The sequence below is a fragment of the Cibotium barometz genome, chromosome 3 (genome assembly GCF_041138505.1).
Source record: "Cibotium barometz isolate CiBa-2024 chromosome 3, ASM4113850v1, whole genome shotgun sequence".
NCBI lineage: Eukaryota > Viridiplantae > Streptophyta > Polypodiopsida > Cyatheales > Cibotiaceae > Cibotium > Cibotium barometz.
Genome location: NC_141048.1, coordinates 12,259,924 through 12,276,875, shown reverse-complemented (window position 1 = coordinate 12,276,875; position 16,952 = coordinate 12,259,924). Strand labels below are relative to the sequence as shown.

Here is a 16,952-nt window from a genome sequence, read left to right as displayed (position 1 = left end):
CTATTTTCCCAAAAAGTACAAAACCTTCATCTAAAAATTGTGAAATTATTTATAAAGAAAATTTTCAAATTTTGAAGGTTTTTGTTCTACAACCCCTCAAAATTTGCAGGTTTTTGTACCCTTAAGTTTCAAATTTGAAGGTAATTTGAAAAATCTGCAAGTGCAAATTACACTATACCCGGGTTTTTTTCGAACACTAGTACTCAGCGTGGGCCTTGCCACATGTCAAGACAAAAAGGACACATTACAAAGTTTTGCAATGATCCCTTTGCAAAGTTTCTATTGGTGTGGCCAGGCTTCAAAGGTGGAGAAAAAATGAGTATCAATCGATTTTATTATCAACAAGAGCACCACCTTTAAGTTTTCTTGCTACTATAAAGTGCTTTCTTTTTCTTTCTTTTTTAAGTTTCTCTCTTTAATTTTCTCAAACCCTAATGGTGCTAAGAAGAAAAAGGAACAAAATGCCTAGTCCTACCTCCAAAGACCTACTAATGAATCCCTAGTATCTCTTAACCATGTGCTCAGACCAATGATATTAAACAATAACTAAATAAATTAAGAGTATGATGTGGAGATGCAATGGAGAGCCAAACCTAGGCTCTCTGATACCATGTTGAGAAATAGGGATCAATCTCTCCTATTGACAATCAACTTCCTAATGAGATGCTAATCCTACTCTAACAACACAATTAACATGACTTGTCTAAGGTGGGTGATACCTAAGTGAAATCATTATGAGTGAGTAGTGCTAATGAACTCAAGTACAATTAGGTTACAAGATTGAAACTTGTACTCATAGATAGACTTAAGATTTGTGCAATTGATATATTTTCATTACTTGAAATGGTCCCCTTTTATATGAGGAGGTACATGCTTGGGCTTGTACATCAATGTGGGATAATCCCCTTTGCTCATGTGGCTGCATGCTATGCTTTGCTCTTGCTTGGCTACTTATTCTCTCTCCATACCTCTTCCTTGTGCTCTATGGCACCACATTTCTCAGCATTTTACACTCCCCCTTTTTGCACTGCTTTTCCCAACATTATAAGTTGCCATATTGGGACAAAATCATAACTTAGTGTAGGAGTAATTAGCTTTATGGTGTTGTCGCATTGAACCTTAACCATGGATGGCTTATCCAAGTGATAGATAGAAGAGGGAGGAGAAAGTAGGCCTAACATACCACCTTAGGCCTTGTCTAAAATTTTTGAGTAAGTAGCTTTGTGAGGTTGTCACCAAACCTTAACTTGGATGGATTATCTAGGTGATAGAAAGAAGAGGGAGGAACAAGTAGGCCTAACATATCACCTTAGGCATTGTCAAAAAATTTCCACAATAGTGTAGTCGTGTAGCTACTCACGTAGCTACAATAGTGTAGTTGTGTAGCTACTCATTGAACTAGCAAAACAAGTAAATGGCATAAAACACACACACACACACACACACACAGATACTCACACATCATATACTGATGACTCTGCAAACATTAGAGGTTGTCATTTTTCTCAAACTCCAAGAAGGAGCTGACTTTGGATTTTGATTCTTACTATTTGTACAAATTGTGGGTGGGTGCTTAAATGCACATGTATGTGGTTAGTAAAAATTATGTGTGGGTGGGTGTGCATGTGTGCACACCCACCCACATGCATGGATATGCTCATGAATATATGTGCATGCATCAGTTTGCAAGCACACAAGTATGTACATGTGTATGGAAGCTATAAATCCCACTAAAAACATTTCATATCTTGCTAAGTTTTCTTGTAAGCATTTGGATTATGTCTAGAAAATAAAAAAACTCATTATAGTTTTTATACCAACATTACATATAGATTAAAAAATCATATCATTATACATATGTACTGGATTAAGGCACTAGTTTGCTCCCACTTATCGTATGAAAACCATTCATAGCATTTGTGCAGTGGCAACTAATAATGGTTGGAATGTACATCAGTTGGACATTAAGAATACATTTTTGAATGGATATTTGCATGAGGAGGTGTATGTAATGTAGCCTCGTGGTTTTGTTCAAAAAGGGCAGGGGAAAAAAGTGTGTAGGTTGAAAAAGGCTTTATACGGTTTCAAGCAAGCTCCACGAGCTTGGTATAAGAAGATACATGCATATTTGAGTGCACATGGTTTTCAGAATAGTCCAACTGAGAGTACATGTACCATCCTCTAGCCTTTGGGCACAGTTGCCCTAAGCCCTGGCATCAAATCCCTTGCAAAACAGTCCAAAAATAGCCCCTAAATAGAGCTGAATCGGACACCTGCTTGAAGAGGTTATGACCCTCTTCTGTTCCTAGTTGGGTGTAGCAGTTAGCTACACCTGTCCCTGTTCAATAGAGGCTCTTGCCTCAACAACCAAGCATTTGACCACATACGTTGTACATGTCAAATGAAATAGCCTTTTTGTAGGCATAACCATATCATAAAAGAGGGATAAAGAGAGTGATTATGCAAGACAAAGCACCACTCTACATAAAACAGAGGAAAAGCTTGCATTCCCTGGCCAACCTGCGATCCACCATAGCTGAAAATGAAAGCATAGCTCTCTTTTATAAAGAATTTTGGGCGCCAGCTTCTCCATAAAGGGAAATTTTATCAAAATTTGACACTTGGCGCTCATGTCTTGTTTTCTCGCATCGAACCTTCTCAGCTAAAAATATCTCGGCTCATTCACAGTTTGACATCACTTAAGAGGCATTGTTGGCACACGTGACAATATTCCCATTAGGGATTTCCTAAAGACAAGTGAACATATCACTATGTGAGGTAATATGCTTAGCAGCACCATTGTCAAAATACCATACGTAAGAGTCATCAGAAACTATTATACATGCATCATGTACATATGGGTCATACTGGCAATATGCACTAAACGCCCACTCTATATCGTGCGCACAACATTTGCAAAATCTGAATTTATAGAAGCATCTGCAATGACTTAACTTTTTCTTCTTTGCCTCTTTAGCCTTAAGCTTAGGGCAATTCTTGATGACATAATCAGATGCCTTGCAATAGTTACACGTGATCTTTTTCTTGCCTTTGTCACCTATTCTCTTAGACTTAATGTTGCTGCCCCTGTGGTGGTGGAAGGAGATGTAGTAGTAGGCTTGCTAATAGGAGAAGAAACATTGGAGTTCATAGCTTTGCCATTTCTTCTCTGTTGTGTGCAGCCACAAATGCCTAATCAACTACATGCTGCCTAGCCCTATTTTTCCTAATTACGCCTCCTACAAGAGCTTGTTCACCAATGAATCGTACTTCACACAGCATCAAGTTTGTCCTCAGTGTGACAAGTCTCCAAGTGGAAGCAAAAGTCTGATATGACTCTGGTGTAATGCATCAAGAATAGTCCGCACAAGAGAATGATCTGGAATATTCTCACCTGTAGCAATCAACTCCTCTCTGAGATATTTAATCTCAATAAGAAAAACATTCATGTCATCATCTTCCTACATAATCTTTGATTCTAGCTCTTTACACAAGTATGAGATTTTTGCCTCATTATTACGACCTACTAGAATATCCTAAGCTTGTTTGCTATCTTAGGCATGAGATTTTTTGCCTCATTTTACGACCTGCATACATAGAGACCAGCTAGAATATCCTAAGCTTGTTTGCTATCTTAGGCATGAGTGCAATCAATGCAAGAGCTTGCATGTCCTTACCATCCCAATGAGCCTGTTCAGCATTGGGTAAAACACCTGAGGTGGTCACCTAAAGATATGTAAGATAGCAAAATAAGGGATTAATATTTAAGTAGATTTACAAAAAAGGTACATACGTAAGGGATTTTTTAATTCAAAAATTGAAAATTTCTTATAGAAGGGTTAGTTTTTTCTACAAAAATCCATACATAAGGGGTATAATTATTAGCAAGAAAATGTAAAAAATTTATAAGTAGGGGATTATTTAATTATCTTTTGTTCGCACGTGCTATATGCAATTTTTACATAGTGACCTCCTCGGGGTAAAACAACAAAAGCAGCAAACAGCAGTAGAGCTACCCAAACCTGCAATAGTAGCAACACCAGAGCCACCGGCGGGAGACCTGCAACATCCTCAACAGATCCTACCTTGTTTTGCAGAGTATAGATACCTGTGAAATCTCATGAAAGCTCACCTCAATGTGAGAACAGGAGTCGGGGAGGGTGCTAGCGGCATTGCTAGGGAAGTCGATGCCTACTCTGGAACCAATTGTCGGAGCTAGAGTTGCAAACAATGCACACACAAATCTTGACAATGAAGGAGAAGCTTCAAGCACACAATGCAAGAGAGTATATTGATAAGTGTGCGAAATACAAAGATAAGTGAGTCCTAGAATGATGGGTGTATATACAATGCACGGGGAAAAAACCTCCAAGTGAGGGAAAAATTGCCCCGGCATTCCTAAGTGTCTTCACATATATCACTACTACCTATATATGACAACATTAAGAGCTTCGAGCCAGGGACCGCCTAAGCCTCCTTTTGTTAATGATACTTTATTCCTCTGTACTTTTAGCTTGGGTCTTGTTCCTAAGGTGCTTTTAATAGAAAATCTCTTTTCTCAGAAAATGTACAATAGGGGCAATTTAGACCATTTTGCGATTTTCCAACATCAGATGAGATCTAGCAACAAGGAGGAGGTTGTAGGTTGTTACAGTGTTGGCTGGCCCCCTCTCTAGGGTACATCACCTAAGGTGTCTTTTGCTAGGTAGCCATCAATATGAGGCAAACATGGAGGATGTCAATTTTTACATACATGATATAAGATGGTGTTTGTGCACATGCTCTTCTAACATGGACAAGACTTCCCTTAGACGCCCTAGCCTTGCGAGGGGAGATATGGATGATCATTGGGAGCCTACTAGGGTGGCAAATTTGGAAGGAGCAGTGCACACAAGTCTTTGGGGGAGCACCTTCTTCCACTTCACAGAGTCTAGTAGAGATTTGGGACAAGCTCATTCATATTTTTTGTAGAGCTTGGGATCTCCATGCCATTCAATTATTTTAGTGTAGCTTTTGTGCTTTGGCACAGCCTAGAGCATCTTCTTTACCCTTAGTGATGACACTGCCCCCAGCAATTTTATGTGCCTCCTACTTGGCTTCTGGCCTCTCTCCCAAGCTAATTGAAGGGTTACTTAAGTATCTACATTTATCCATCCATGGTCTATGTACATGCTCACTCGTAGTCCAGCCTCCATGAAGTATGACAGTGTATCTTCATGATAGCCTTATGCTAAATTCTTGTACCTTTTGACAAATATAATCAACCCTTGCCCAAAAAAGAAAAAAAACTTTTTCTGTCTTTGGTTGTATTATTTTTTACAAATAATGATAACCTGCTCCGACAACCAACGAGACACAACCACTGATGATGTAACCCTGTCAAAAATTAATGAAGAATGAACTTGTGTCACCGTGTGTGTGTGTAGCGTTAACGTTATCATTTCCTGAACGTTGTTCATATGTTGCCCCTCAAGAACAACACGAGAAGAGAGCCTTAAATTCACAAGAAGTTTTGGTCCCCCTTCTAAGTTTCTACGGACATACCTAGCTAGGTGCAGGGCGGCACTTCTGGTTCTCCACGCTAGCTAGGTGCAGGGTAGCACTCCCCCCTCTCCACCCTCCACCACACCTAGCTACGTGTGCGGGCCTCACCTACAGAAGCTCATGCTGTCGTCGCAATCCATGGTGTGGGAATTAGGGTGTGAAATTGTTTAAAACTTCTCGTGAAAGAGAACGTTGAGATATTAGCACCCACACGTATGCCTCCTTACGGATGAAGATAAGCTATGAGAAAGGTGCATAAACATAACTAGACACAATATACTGAGATATTTTTCTCTAGTTGAAGCATCAATACATACTTCTTGGTCCATACTCCCTTTACCCCATTACACGGATAACAATGTTCATCATGGAAGCTTTATGCACAACATGCTATAGACATCTTCCCAGTATGATTCCGATTTAAGACAACATCATGAGCTTCTGCAGGTGAGGCAGAGTACACCTAGCTGGATGCAATGGGGGGCAGGGGCTGCCGGCAGCCCCCTGCCCCACACTGCACCTAGCTAGGTATGCGAGCCTCCTTGGCAGAAGCTATATGGAGACAGAAGGTAAGGGGCTGTCCCCCCACCACACTTAGCCAGGTATGCGGACCCTCCCCTCATCTGGAGATGCTCATGATGTTCAACACTGTCGGGAAACATAAGGGCAAGGGCCCTCCCGGGGTTGGAGGCCCCCTGCCTGCTCCCACTAGGTATTCTGAGCCTTGTCAGCAAAAGCTCATGATGTTGAACACTACAAGGAAACATAACTGAAGGGGCCTCTTAAGAGTGATGATTTAAACAATATGAAAACTTTTGAACCTCTTACATTGCAAAATAACAATATAGACAAAGTGAGTTGTGTTGGCTTGCTGCTTTGTGTAGTCAAGCATCATCACATGATGGGGTGTTAAACAGGACATGAAGGAACTAGGTTGTCTCATGAATTAAGAGAGGTGAGTATTTACAGAGAGAAAATTGAATGGTGAGAGGCCCAATTAGGGTAGACTAGGCAAAATTGGAGGATCTTCAACTTTCTTACATCCTCCAAGAGTGTCACCAAAGAGCTAGTAAAAATACAGGAGAGGGGGGGTGCGTTTGGCGCCAAGTCTGTGTGTGGGCTTATAAGGAAACATTACATCTTTTAGAGCAACTCTCACTTGAGGACTGAGAAGTTGGCTCATCTTCAAATCTTCTCTTACCCTTTACTCCTGGCCTGCATGAGCTAAAGAATCCTAGTATATTACCTTCTACTTCCTTCTCTTCCTCCTCTCCATTATGATCATTCATCATATGAGGCCTCACATCTACACCAAACAACCTAAGCCCGCCTTTAGTACTAGAGCCCATTGTCCCTCTTCTTGTTGCCTTACCTATCTCTGATTGATGCCCACCATTTTCTCCTCCATGAGCACCTACAAGATCATGCATGCCATTGGAGAGCACTCCCTCATTGCAGAGCCTGCTCCCATGTGACTCTCTTGATGCTTTCATGAGAAAGCAGGGGCTTGCATTACTCTTCAGAGGTTGCATCCTAAGCGATGGTCCTGCTTGGACTTCAAGCTTGCAAGCATTCATTGCATGAACCTCTTCATCATTTGGATACTGCAATGTGGCCATAGAAATCCTTGCAGAGGAGCTGCACAAACCAAGCTCCCATGAACCACAACCGACAGCACTTGATCCCATAAAATTGTGCGTTTTTTGGATGTTGTTGCCTGCTCTTTTCAAAGAGAAGGGATCCTGTCCTTCATCAGCCACACCTGCTGTACTTCCTTGTTGTAAAAGACGCTCTTGCACCATGAATGCATTCAAGAACGGTGATGATGCCGCAAACTCAAGCTCCCTTGCAGCTTGACATGGAACAGCTGGTTGCTCAACCAAAAAGCTTGGCTCATGAGTACCTGCAGAGGCCTGCAGAAGGCTTTTGATGACCATAGCCTTCTGATGGAAGCTCATTTCATGGACTGAAGTTGGATGTGCCAAGGATTGATGTTGTTGGCAGCGCATGCGGAGATGATCGGTAATGATGCTTCCTGTGCTTGTCGTAGCAATGGTGCATGCTTGTACAGCAGTAGGGCGATGACGGCAACTGATAAAGAGCTCATTGCGGTTGTTGACGCCACGCTCAAAAGAGACTATATCACCCGCTTCAAGCTTTTTCTCCTTTACAAAGCCACTCCAGCCCTTAGTGAAGACATAGCTCTGGCTGCTTCCCCAATAAGAGTAGCGGAACCGCCAAATCTTTCCTGATGAGTCCTCCAAACTGAGCATCAGGCCTTTCTCATTGGTGCTACTATCAAGGGGGAAGCAGCGTTCCGCGTGCTGTTTTGGGATGACGAGGCGGTTGAGCTTCCCGACATCGCTCGGGGTGAGGCTTTTGTCAAAGAGATGCTCGCGAGGCTCAGCTGATACCCAATTCACCGGACTGGCACTGCAGCTAGGTGCACGTGGCGGTGAGGATGATCCAGGCTTGCATGATGCATGAGCCTTTAAGAAGGCATTAGCAGAACCGCTTGCTGCTAAGGATGGTGATGATCCTCCTCTCATGGAATGAGCACTCATATCATCCTTTACATAATCCCCTTTCTGCATAGGCACACCTCCCCCAGTGCTCCCTCCGCTTTCGACATGCGCTGTGTGCGCGCGCACTTATGGAGTCGTTATATATGAGGAGGGGAGGTAAGGTGGTGGTGGAGAGAGACAGCTTCACGCTCTCTCTCTCCTCCTCTCTTTCTCTCTCGCCCACAACTGCAAGACGAAGACTGCAACTAGCCCACCCACTAGAGAGAGAGAGTGTGTGCGCGCGCGCGCAAGACGAAGACTGCAACTAGCCCACCCACTAGACAGAGCGCGCGCGCGCGCGCGCGTAGCATGCTGGCGTCTTCGCCGAAAAGGCTGGATAAAATAACAATTTGTGCTTCGTCAGCGCGCCTTTAGAAAGGAAGATCAATAATGCATGAAAAGGAGAGGGGTCAAAAGCAGTGTAAATCTATTTGTCCAGCCGAGTAGCGTACCGAGTAGCGTAGGAGGCTTTCTCACGAGAAAAATTCATGCTACTTCCTTCGTCAACACATCATGATTTATGAACAAGTAGGAGAGGCATATGAAGCCAAAGATAATCTCAAGATTAAAGTAGCTCTGCTTCTTATGTACAGTCACCAAATGAGGGATAGAATTAGCTTGTGTCAGCCAAAACCTTGCACAAGCAACGTGAGCATGTGCCTAGAAGGTGCTCTTAACTGTTCCATCTTGTATAAAAAGGGTCCTTTTCCCCGTTGCAAGCGAGTATTACATCAGCAAACCATTTACTTTATTGTAATAGTATGGTTTCTTTTGGTTATTAAGGTAGGGGGCGAGAGGGATCAAATGAGGGCATTGCAACTCTACCTCTTTGTGTAGAGTTACCACAAGCAAGCATGGTTTTCTAACATTAGAAAACCTTGCCGGGCCAAAAGCTTGGCCTACGCATGAAAGCAACCAAATGTAGCTTGGTCATATCATTTTAACTATGCCAAAATTGATGCAGCTAAGAATTTTGAGATCAAACACATCAATCAGCCAATAGCTGCCAATCAATAGAGCTCATGCTATGAAGTACCCCTTAGGCAATCCTTGTTGGGGTGGTAAAGCCCATTGTGCCAGCCCTAAGTAAGTGGGTGGTCGGACACCATTCTTTTCGATAATGAATAAGGACAAGGAGTCCACATCTTGTGTCTTCTTCTTCTTCTCCATCTCTGTGCTACTCCACACACATGTACACACGCTCCCACGCTCTCTTCAACTGGTATCAAAGCAGATTGGAGCTCTAGGGTACCACCGCCAGCACATAGGGTTGTGTTCTCAGATCAAGATGCCCTCCTTCGATGAGCGCAAAGAGGTCGACATATGCTTCGGGTAAGGGCAAAGCCCTTGGTCTGCTCCAAAATTGCATCTGAGGTTGTTTCAGGACCCGTTTTGACACTGTAAGTGCTGCAGATATGGTGATTCTGGTGAGATGGGATATCATCTATGGAGCCATATAGTTGGTATGCACATTTTGCATGACAAAGAGATTGGTATATTTGTCTCAAGCTGAGTACATCTCCAAAGTGCTCAAGCATTTCAATATGGAGAGGGTGAAGGCATTGAGTACTCCATTGCCTCCATATGTGAAACTAAGTCAGAATGATTGCCCAAAGGCTGATAAAACTAAGTCAAAATGATTGCCCAAAGGCTGATGAGGAGAAGGCTGTAATGGAAAAGGTGCCTTATTCATCTGCTGTTGGGAGCTTGATGTTTACTATGATAACCACATGTCCATACATTGCTTTTGCAGTGGGAGTGGTTAGCAAATACATGTTAAATCCTGGCAAGAAACATTGGGAGTAAGGGGTCATGAGATATTTAAATGGTACAAAGGACATGTGCATTTGCTTTGGAAGTCAAGGAACATGTGTAATTGGTTACACAGATGCGGATTATGCAGGAGATTTGGACAAGAGAAGGTCCACTTCGGGATATGTTTTCACATTCATTGGAGGTGCAGTTTCATGGCGATCTCAGTTTTACAAGATTGCACTACCATGTCTACTACTGAGGTTGAGTATGTTGTAGCATCAAAGGCCTGCAAGGAAGCTTTATGGCTTGCCCATCTAATGGGAGACTTGGGCATAAGCGTTGAGATGCTAGTGCTACATTGTGATAGTCAAAGTGCTATACAACTAGCAAAGAATCCAGTGCTTCATGCGAAGACAAAGCATGTGGCTCTGAAGTATCACTTCATTTGTGAGGTGTTGAAGGATAAGCGGATGTAGCTTGCCAAGGTTCACACCAATTGAAACCCTGCAGATCTTCTTACAAAGGGGCTTCCTTCAGAGCGGTTTACACATTGCCAGACTTTGATGGGCATTTGATAGATAATCATTTCTACCATTTTTGTATGTATGTATATATATATATATATATATATAGGCACCTTATTACTTAAAGGCACATTGGCCTTTAAGTGGGAGGTTGTTGGGGTGGTAAACCCCATTGTGCTAGCCCTAAGTAAGTGGGTGGCCAAATACCATTCTTTTCGATAGCTAATAAGGACTCTCAAACCCTAGTCACTCAGTGTGTGTGACAAGGAGTCCACATCTTGTGCCTTCTTCTCCTTTTCCATCTCTGTGCTACTCCACACACATGCACACACGCTCCCGCACTCTCTTCAATCCTCACATGCATAGCGTAGTTGAACTAAAGCCATATGTTGTGTATAAATGAACCTTTCCACGAATGGGCCAAGTTAACCATGGCTACATCACCAAAAAAGACTTACCTTTTCAATCAAGATTCAGTTTCCATAAACTACAAATGTATGGGTTGTGTAACTATGCCAAAGGTTTTTGTGACCCTGCCTCTTTGGCCAAGGTACAAAAGAGGGGGCATAGTTTGCTTACATCATCAAAAACAATGCCCTTGTAAATTGACTTTGGGCATACGAAAGTCCCATAAGTCCATTTGAATAGTCCATGTAAGCATAGAAGAAGACTCAAAGCAAATGGATGTGCAATAGAAACAAAGCTTAATTGTGGGTAAGAAAGATAACAAAGTAATTTGTCAACTGATTCACCATTAGAGAAACAAGGCCTAGGAGTCTCAAATTTGCTAAAATGTTTTAGCTCCATTTTTAGATCTAACCCAAAATTGTCATCCAAGTCATGCAAACGATAAGAAACCCTCCCACTGTTTTGTTACTATAGCAAGATAGATTTTATAACTTCTAAATGAGAGAGAGAGAGAGAGAGAGAGAGAGAGAGAGAGAGAGAGATTCTGCACATAAAGCACTCATATTCCACTGGGGGGGTGAAAAGTTTGTTTTGCCTTGAGATCTCTTATCAATTCTTCATCACTAGTGACGGGTCACCTATCCCCCACATGGAGATTCTAGGTTGTCAATCCATCTTCAAAGGGGTACCTATAAGGCATTCCCATGGGAGTCATTGATATGGAATTGGTTTCTTCAAATTTTTATCCCAAAGATGGCAAGAATGAAAGGTCTACAATTATCTTTAGCACACAAATTTATTGTCATCAAACATTATTTAGCCTATATCTCTCTTGTTGGTCTCCTCCCAATAAGACCCTTTTGAAAATTGATTCTTGTTTTGTGTTCTTATCTAGGAAGAGAAGTCACCCAAAGTTTCCTAAAAGGTTTGCACCAAAAGTAAGGAAGAGTGTGGTTTAGGTTCTATTGACAGGCTAGCCACTCTTCAAAAGTCTAATATATCACATGCATTCAAGAGATTATAAATAATACCCCTATACGCATGCTATATTTTCGTTGTAGGTGTCATGAGAGAACCCCTCCATCCCCTAATGTACACATATAAAGTATACATTTTTTTAGTCAAAATTCCCCTCCAGTTAACTTAGGTGATATGATACATTTTTAAAAAGTGACCATCCCTAGGATCTTATGAGTTATTTTGAAAACCTTGCAAGCAACTGAATTCATCTTTCACTTTCCCGCTATCCTTTGTCATATGCTTCTTCTAAGGAACATACCCAAATTATGCGTAGCAAAATATTATAGGTGATCACACGAGGGGTTGGCCTGCAGTGGACAACTTAGTTGTAAATCCTATTTCAAAGCTTAATCACAAGTTGACAACGACCATTGTCCATTCATAAGACATGTTACTTACATGCCATCATCACTTAGTTTATTATTTTTGGCATCTTGAGTCATGTCGTGTGATTCGATCAGCTACAGACCGCCAACATCCTGCCCACATAATGTGTAGTGTATTATCATCCTACAAAAGCACTGATTTACTGACACCATCTACACATTCTTGAAATTCCTAGTGTAAAGAACGGACATCTTGCTAACAACTTGACCCATCAGAAGAGAATACAGAATGGTGCAGTGGGTAGCATGAAGGATGCAGTGTAAAATGGTGCTGAAAGAAGTCATAAGAAGAGAATGACTAAACAAACAGTTACCAACCTCTTCTAAGGCAGCCGGTGCTTGCTTTGTTAGAATAGCAAGAACTTGTCTCATGGTTGGACGTTTTTCTGGATCTGTATCTGTAGCAGCCAGGCCCACAAAAAATAGCCGTTCCATTTCATCAAGATCAAAGACTCCCGCCAAGCGTCGATCAACTGCTTCCATTAATCTCCCCTGTTTGCTCAAGTCCCTCACCTTGTCCAATAAGAAAATAGAACCAGATTCAGGGGCTATTTGAAAGCTTGGTCGCCCACATGCCACTTCCAGAGCAACAATACCAAAGCTGTAAACATCAGATTCCGCAGTGGGAAGCCGAGTTGTGACAATCTCTGGGGCAACATAACCGATTGTGCCAGCTGCTGTCGTGGACTGTGGAATACCATCATGATCAACAACACGTGCCAGGCCAAAGTCTCCGAGTTTTGCGTCAAAATTGGCATCCAGCATAATATTGCTGGGTTTCACATCTCTGTGGACAACCCGTCTTTCTCCTTCCTCGTGAAGATACAACAGTGCTGTGCTTAGACCACAAATGATCCTATATCGAATGTGCCAATCAATGATCTGTTCACTGCAACCTGGGAATAGCAAGTTATCAAGGCTGCCATTGAGCATATAGTCATACACAACCAGGAACTCTCCTTTGTGTTGGCACCATCCTTGAAGCTGCACCAGATTCCGGTGCCTCAACTCACTTATGATACGCAATTCGGAGATGAGATCACGCATTCCTCTGCCGGCTTTATCAGCTGCCACTCTCTTTATTGCTACTTGTACCCCGCCCCTTCCCAAAACGCCCTTGTAAACCTGTCCTTGTGCCCCTTGTCCCACTAATGCAGAGGGGTTGAAGCCCTTGGTGGCAGAATAGAGTTCCTTGTATTTAAACCTCTGAGGACCAATGCCTGAAATGTTGGGTTCTGCTTTGCTTTTCCGTTGAATCCTCAGCATCAAGATCAAGCACACAAAAATAGCTCCCACAACGACAACAATCCCAGTACATACTGCCGCAATAAGGACAGGACGAATCGAGTGTTTGGACCGTCCAGTAACAGGTTGGCGTGCATGTGATGGAGGTATGCTTCCGCTAATTGGAGTGCCAATTCCAGGTGTGTAGCTCGGGAGACCTGGAGAGAGAGGCGGCGAGGCAGATTGGAGGTTGCCATCTGAACAAAAGGTTAGTGTGAAATCAGCATCAGAACAAGTGTATGTACTACCACTGAAGGGAGAGGTGTAGGCCGTAGGGCAGAAACCCTTGAAGACTTGAGTGTAGTTGTTAGGTGCACAAGCGCTATCTGATGAGTTATAACAGGCGCAGTATTGGTCGGTTTGGAAAGCGTTGCATGCACTGGAGCATGCGAAGGGGGTGCCTTTGTCGGAGACTCGCAACAGCTCTGCGGGGCAGTGGCGAAGAGCATCAGCTCTGCAAGAGGGGCTTCCACAAGTCAGAGAACTGGCGTTCTTGCAGGAGGATGGGGAGATAGTGATAGGTAGATTAAAGCCATCAACAACAGAGATATCGTAGTAGGAGAGATTGTTGTTGACTAGCGAGATTTCTGCAAGGGTAACTGGTAAACTGGTGCCGTTGCTTGTGCATTCTATGCTGTTGTTAGTACCTCCACAGTTTCCATCGTCACAGACATATTCATAGCTGCCGTTTAGGCTACAGCCAGTTCGTCCCCAGAAGAGTCCGTCCCAAGGGGAAGGGAGCTCAACCGAGTGGTTGTTGTCAGGGCTGATTCCTGTCAGGGTTTCCAGAGAACCACCAGAGACTACGATGGCTGGCCAAACGACGTAGGAACATCGATTCACCAGATTGACTGTGGCTCCTGCATTTCAACATATCACTATGGCTATCACTACTCCCGCAACCTGCACTTACACCCTTGCTTTTCTTTCCTCCCCATGCATGAGAAGAAAGAGAAGAAAGAGAAGGTGGGTGGGTGTGTGTACCTGACACGAGGACGGAGAAGCTGTAGATCGACATGAAGGTTGAGATGAGGTGTAGTAGAGACGCCATGAAGGAATACGAAGGTGAGATGAAGAAAAGATGGGGAAGAGAAGAAGAGAGACGCCATGAAGGAAGGAAGGTCCACGTTCAAAAAGGAGTCCTGTCTTCACATGACGTGCCCGTCCCCATCTGTATCAATCTACCACGTGAGCGCGCTGACCGCTGTCTCCGTGTCCACATTTGTAAGGAAACTTCTACGTGAACAAGCATTTTCCCTATAGCGTTCAACACCATGAGGCTCGCTGGCAGCCGTCAAAGGAACACGCTCAACACCGTCAAAGGAACACGCTCAAGCGCCAAGAAGTCTTAGACCTTTTCCTGCTATAATTCCCACTTAGTGGATTTTGACAACTTCATGACCTTCTATAGGCAAGGTGTAGCATACCTAGCTAGGTGCGTAACAACTGGGAATTCGTGATTAAGCTTTGAAAAAGGATTCACAGCTAAGCTGTCCACTAAGGCAAATGTGCAAACCATAGTTTAGGGGGCTATACGATCAACATATATGATTGACAATGTCTGGAAGCAAGTCTTGTGAAAGGGTTCACGATGCTTGCATGCCTTGCAAGAATCCTCTTGGTGCTCACAGGTTAAGTCTCTTGTCTACCCATAAGTAGACTTCGTGGATATGCTAGGTAGTGATACCACCTATGGTTTCTAAACTATCATATTGAACGTTGCAAGGGACTCTTCTCAAGATGTCAATGTAACCATAGGTAGTGATACCACCTATGGTTTCTAAACTATCATATTGAACATTGCAAGGGACTCTTCTCAAGATGTCAATGTAACCTAAGTGATTTGGGAGTTGATCATTAAGGGATCTTTAACCAAGTAGGTTGGGAAGATGGCCACGACCTCATACTAAAAATCTACTCTAACCTGGTTGAACAACATTGAGTAAGGATCTCAAGGATGCATATCCTAAGAGCCATGTCCCACTGAGCATCAATGGGACTTGCAGTGCATGAGGACCCCACCCTCAAGCACTGCTCGTATTGCAAAATATGGGAAAAAAAACAATCCCTGTAGCTCTTTGTACGTGGCTTGTAGTGATCGTGCAGCTTTATGTAAGATTTAATGAAATGCCACAAGTCCCAATCGCATTGAGTGGGACGTTCCTCTAAACCACTACATCACCTAGCATCTCTAGAGGCGATGCCAAATGGTCTCTTGTGTGCCTCTAGTGCATCGCTTGGTGCATCAATAAGGGTCAATAGGCAATCCTTCATGGGGCCCAACCATAAGGAGAGGAGATAGTTGTGATTGATGGACCACAAGCAAGCCCAAAGGATATATAGGATCAACAAGTAATCCTCCATGGGGAGCAAACCACAAGAAGTAGGGGATATTTGCAATTGATTACAAGCAGGTCAGGAGAGTAGCTAGCACTTGGTGAGGGACTTGATCTTTAAGTTGATGTCTCCATTGGGAGGGGCCCCTATCCAAGGAGATCACCTACCATGCAAGTGGAATGAATTGCCTCTAGTTGGCTCTAGTTAGGGTTACACAGTTTGCCAATGCCATTCCTTGTGGCCCCATTACACCTCTCATAGTGATTGCCTCTCAAAGCTAGATCTATTATTCAGCACCACCCAAGTCAACCTATCATCCCAACACCGTAGAGTGCTAGTCCATTGCAAAAAATAATAAACTTTTGGACTCATTTCCCATAATGGACTAGAAAAAACCCTTAGGGAAAAATACCCTTATACATGTCCGCCAAGAGTTGACAAAAGATGATAATAATATATTTTGATTTGAGCGCATGCTCGGGGGGCGAGGGGGGATGTTTGTCACTCATAAATATGTAAGTATATCATGTGAGTTCAACAAAAGGGATTTTTTAAATCCGTTTTTTATACTTTTTTTATATACATAAGGGTACCATTTAAAGGGGTTATTCACAAAATGAATAGAGAAAGGGTGTGCTTTATTTACAAAAAATTCACAAATAAGGGTTTTTCTAAAATAGCCCTTGAGTGTACTAATTCAAAGGATTTACATATAGTGACCCCCCCAAGAGCACATGTGGGATTCCTAAAAGTTTGGCAATGTGGCTTTACAATATGTGCATGGCTAGCTCTCCCTTCACAATAGTTTGTGGATTGATGCCATTACTTCAAAAGCACCCATCAATAGTTAGCAAATTGATGGCATTACTTCAAAAGCACCTATCAACATTAGTATGGCATTATTCTTCCACAACTTCTACTTTAAAGTTGACCGTTCCAACTCATCCAAGGAAGGAGTTGTTCGAGGAATGTGTCACTTATCCCATGCCCAACCTTCCTTACCTCTCCAAGCTCCACTCGTGGAATCCATCTCCACCTCCACCTCTATCCTCTCATCTTCGCAAGAGATGAATGCTAACCATTATTCAATTTTTTGTTTCTCTGGCCATGCCTAAGACCATTTCCAATTC

General features: G+C 42.9%; 2 protein-coding genes across 4 annotated transcripts; both read right to left on the bottom strand.

Moving 5' to 3' along the window:
- Positions 1 to 6,350: 6,350 nt before the first annotated feature.
- LOC147639722 (uncharacterized) lies at positions 6,351 to 8,313 on the bottom strand. Its single transcript, XM_086822452.1, has one exon. It carries the CDS (start codon positions 8,136 to 8,138, stop codon positions 6,666 to 6,668), a length of 1,473 nt encoding a protein of 490 aa, XP_086678578.1. The 5' UTR covers positions 8,139 to 8,313; the 3' UTR covers positions 6,351 to 6,665.
- A 3,008-nt stretch (positions 8,314 to 11,321) lies between these two features.
- Positions 11,322 to 14,586, bottom strand: LOC147639721 (L-type lectin-domain containing receptor kinase IX.1-like). 3 transcript variants are annotated; one of them, XR_015261874.1, is made up of 4 exons: positions 14,470 to 14,586; positions 12,520 to 14,345; positions 12,215 to 12,294; positions 11,322 to 12,123 (listed from the first exon to the last, which is right to left on the bottom strand). XR_015261874.1 is itself a non-coding variant. In XM_086773181.1 (3 exons), exons 1-3 carry the CDS (start codon positions 14,534 to 14,536, stop codon positions 12,277 to 12,279), a joined length of 1,911 nt encoding a protein of 636 aa, XP_086629307.1. In that variant the 5' UTR covers positions 14,537 to 14,586; the 3' UTR covers positions 11,322 to 12,276. The 3 variants fall into 3 exon arrangements, 2 of the variants coding, with proteins under 2 accessions (XP_086629307.1, XP_086629298.1); XM_086773181.1 differs by having other exon boundaries at positions 11,322 to 12,294; XM_086773172.1 differs by lacking the exons at positions 11,322 to 12,123; positions 12,215 to 12,294 and having other exon boundaries at positions 12,304 to 14,345.
- Positions 14,587 to 16,952: the final 2,366 nt, after the last annotated feature.

Excerpts from the sequence above, each read along its gene's own strand:
- LOC147639721 (XM_086773172.1), bottom strand. The coding sequence starts at position 14,536 with ATGGCGTCTCTACTACACCTCATCTCAACCTTCATGTCGATCTACAGC. Across the intron at positions 14,346-14,469 it reads CTTCTCCGTCCTCGTGTCAG|GAGCCACAGTCAATCTGGTG; the intron begins GTACACACACCC and ends GTTGAAATGCAG.
- LOC147639722 (XM_086822452.1), bottom strand. The coding sequence starts at position 8,138 with ATGCAGAAAGGGGATTATGTAAAGGATGATATGAGTGCTCATTCCATG.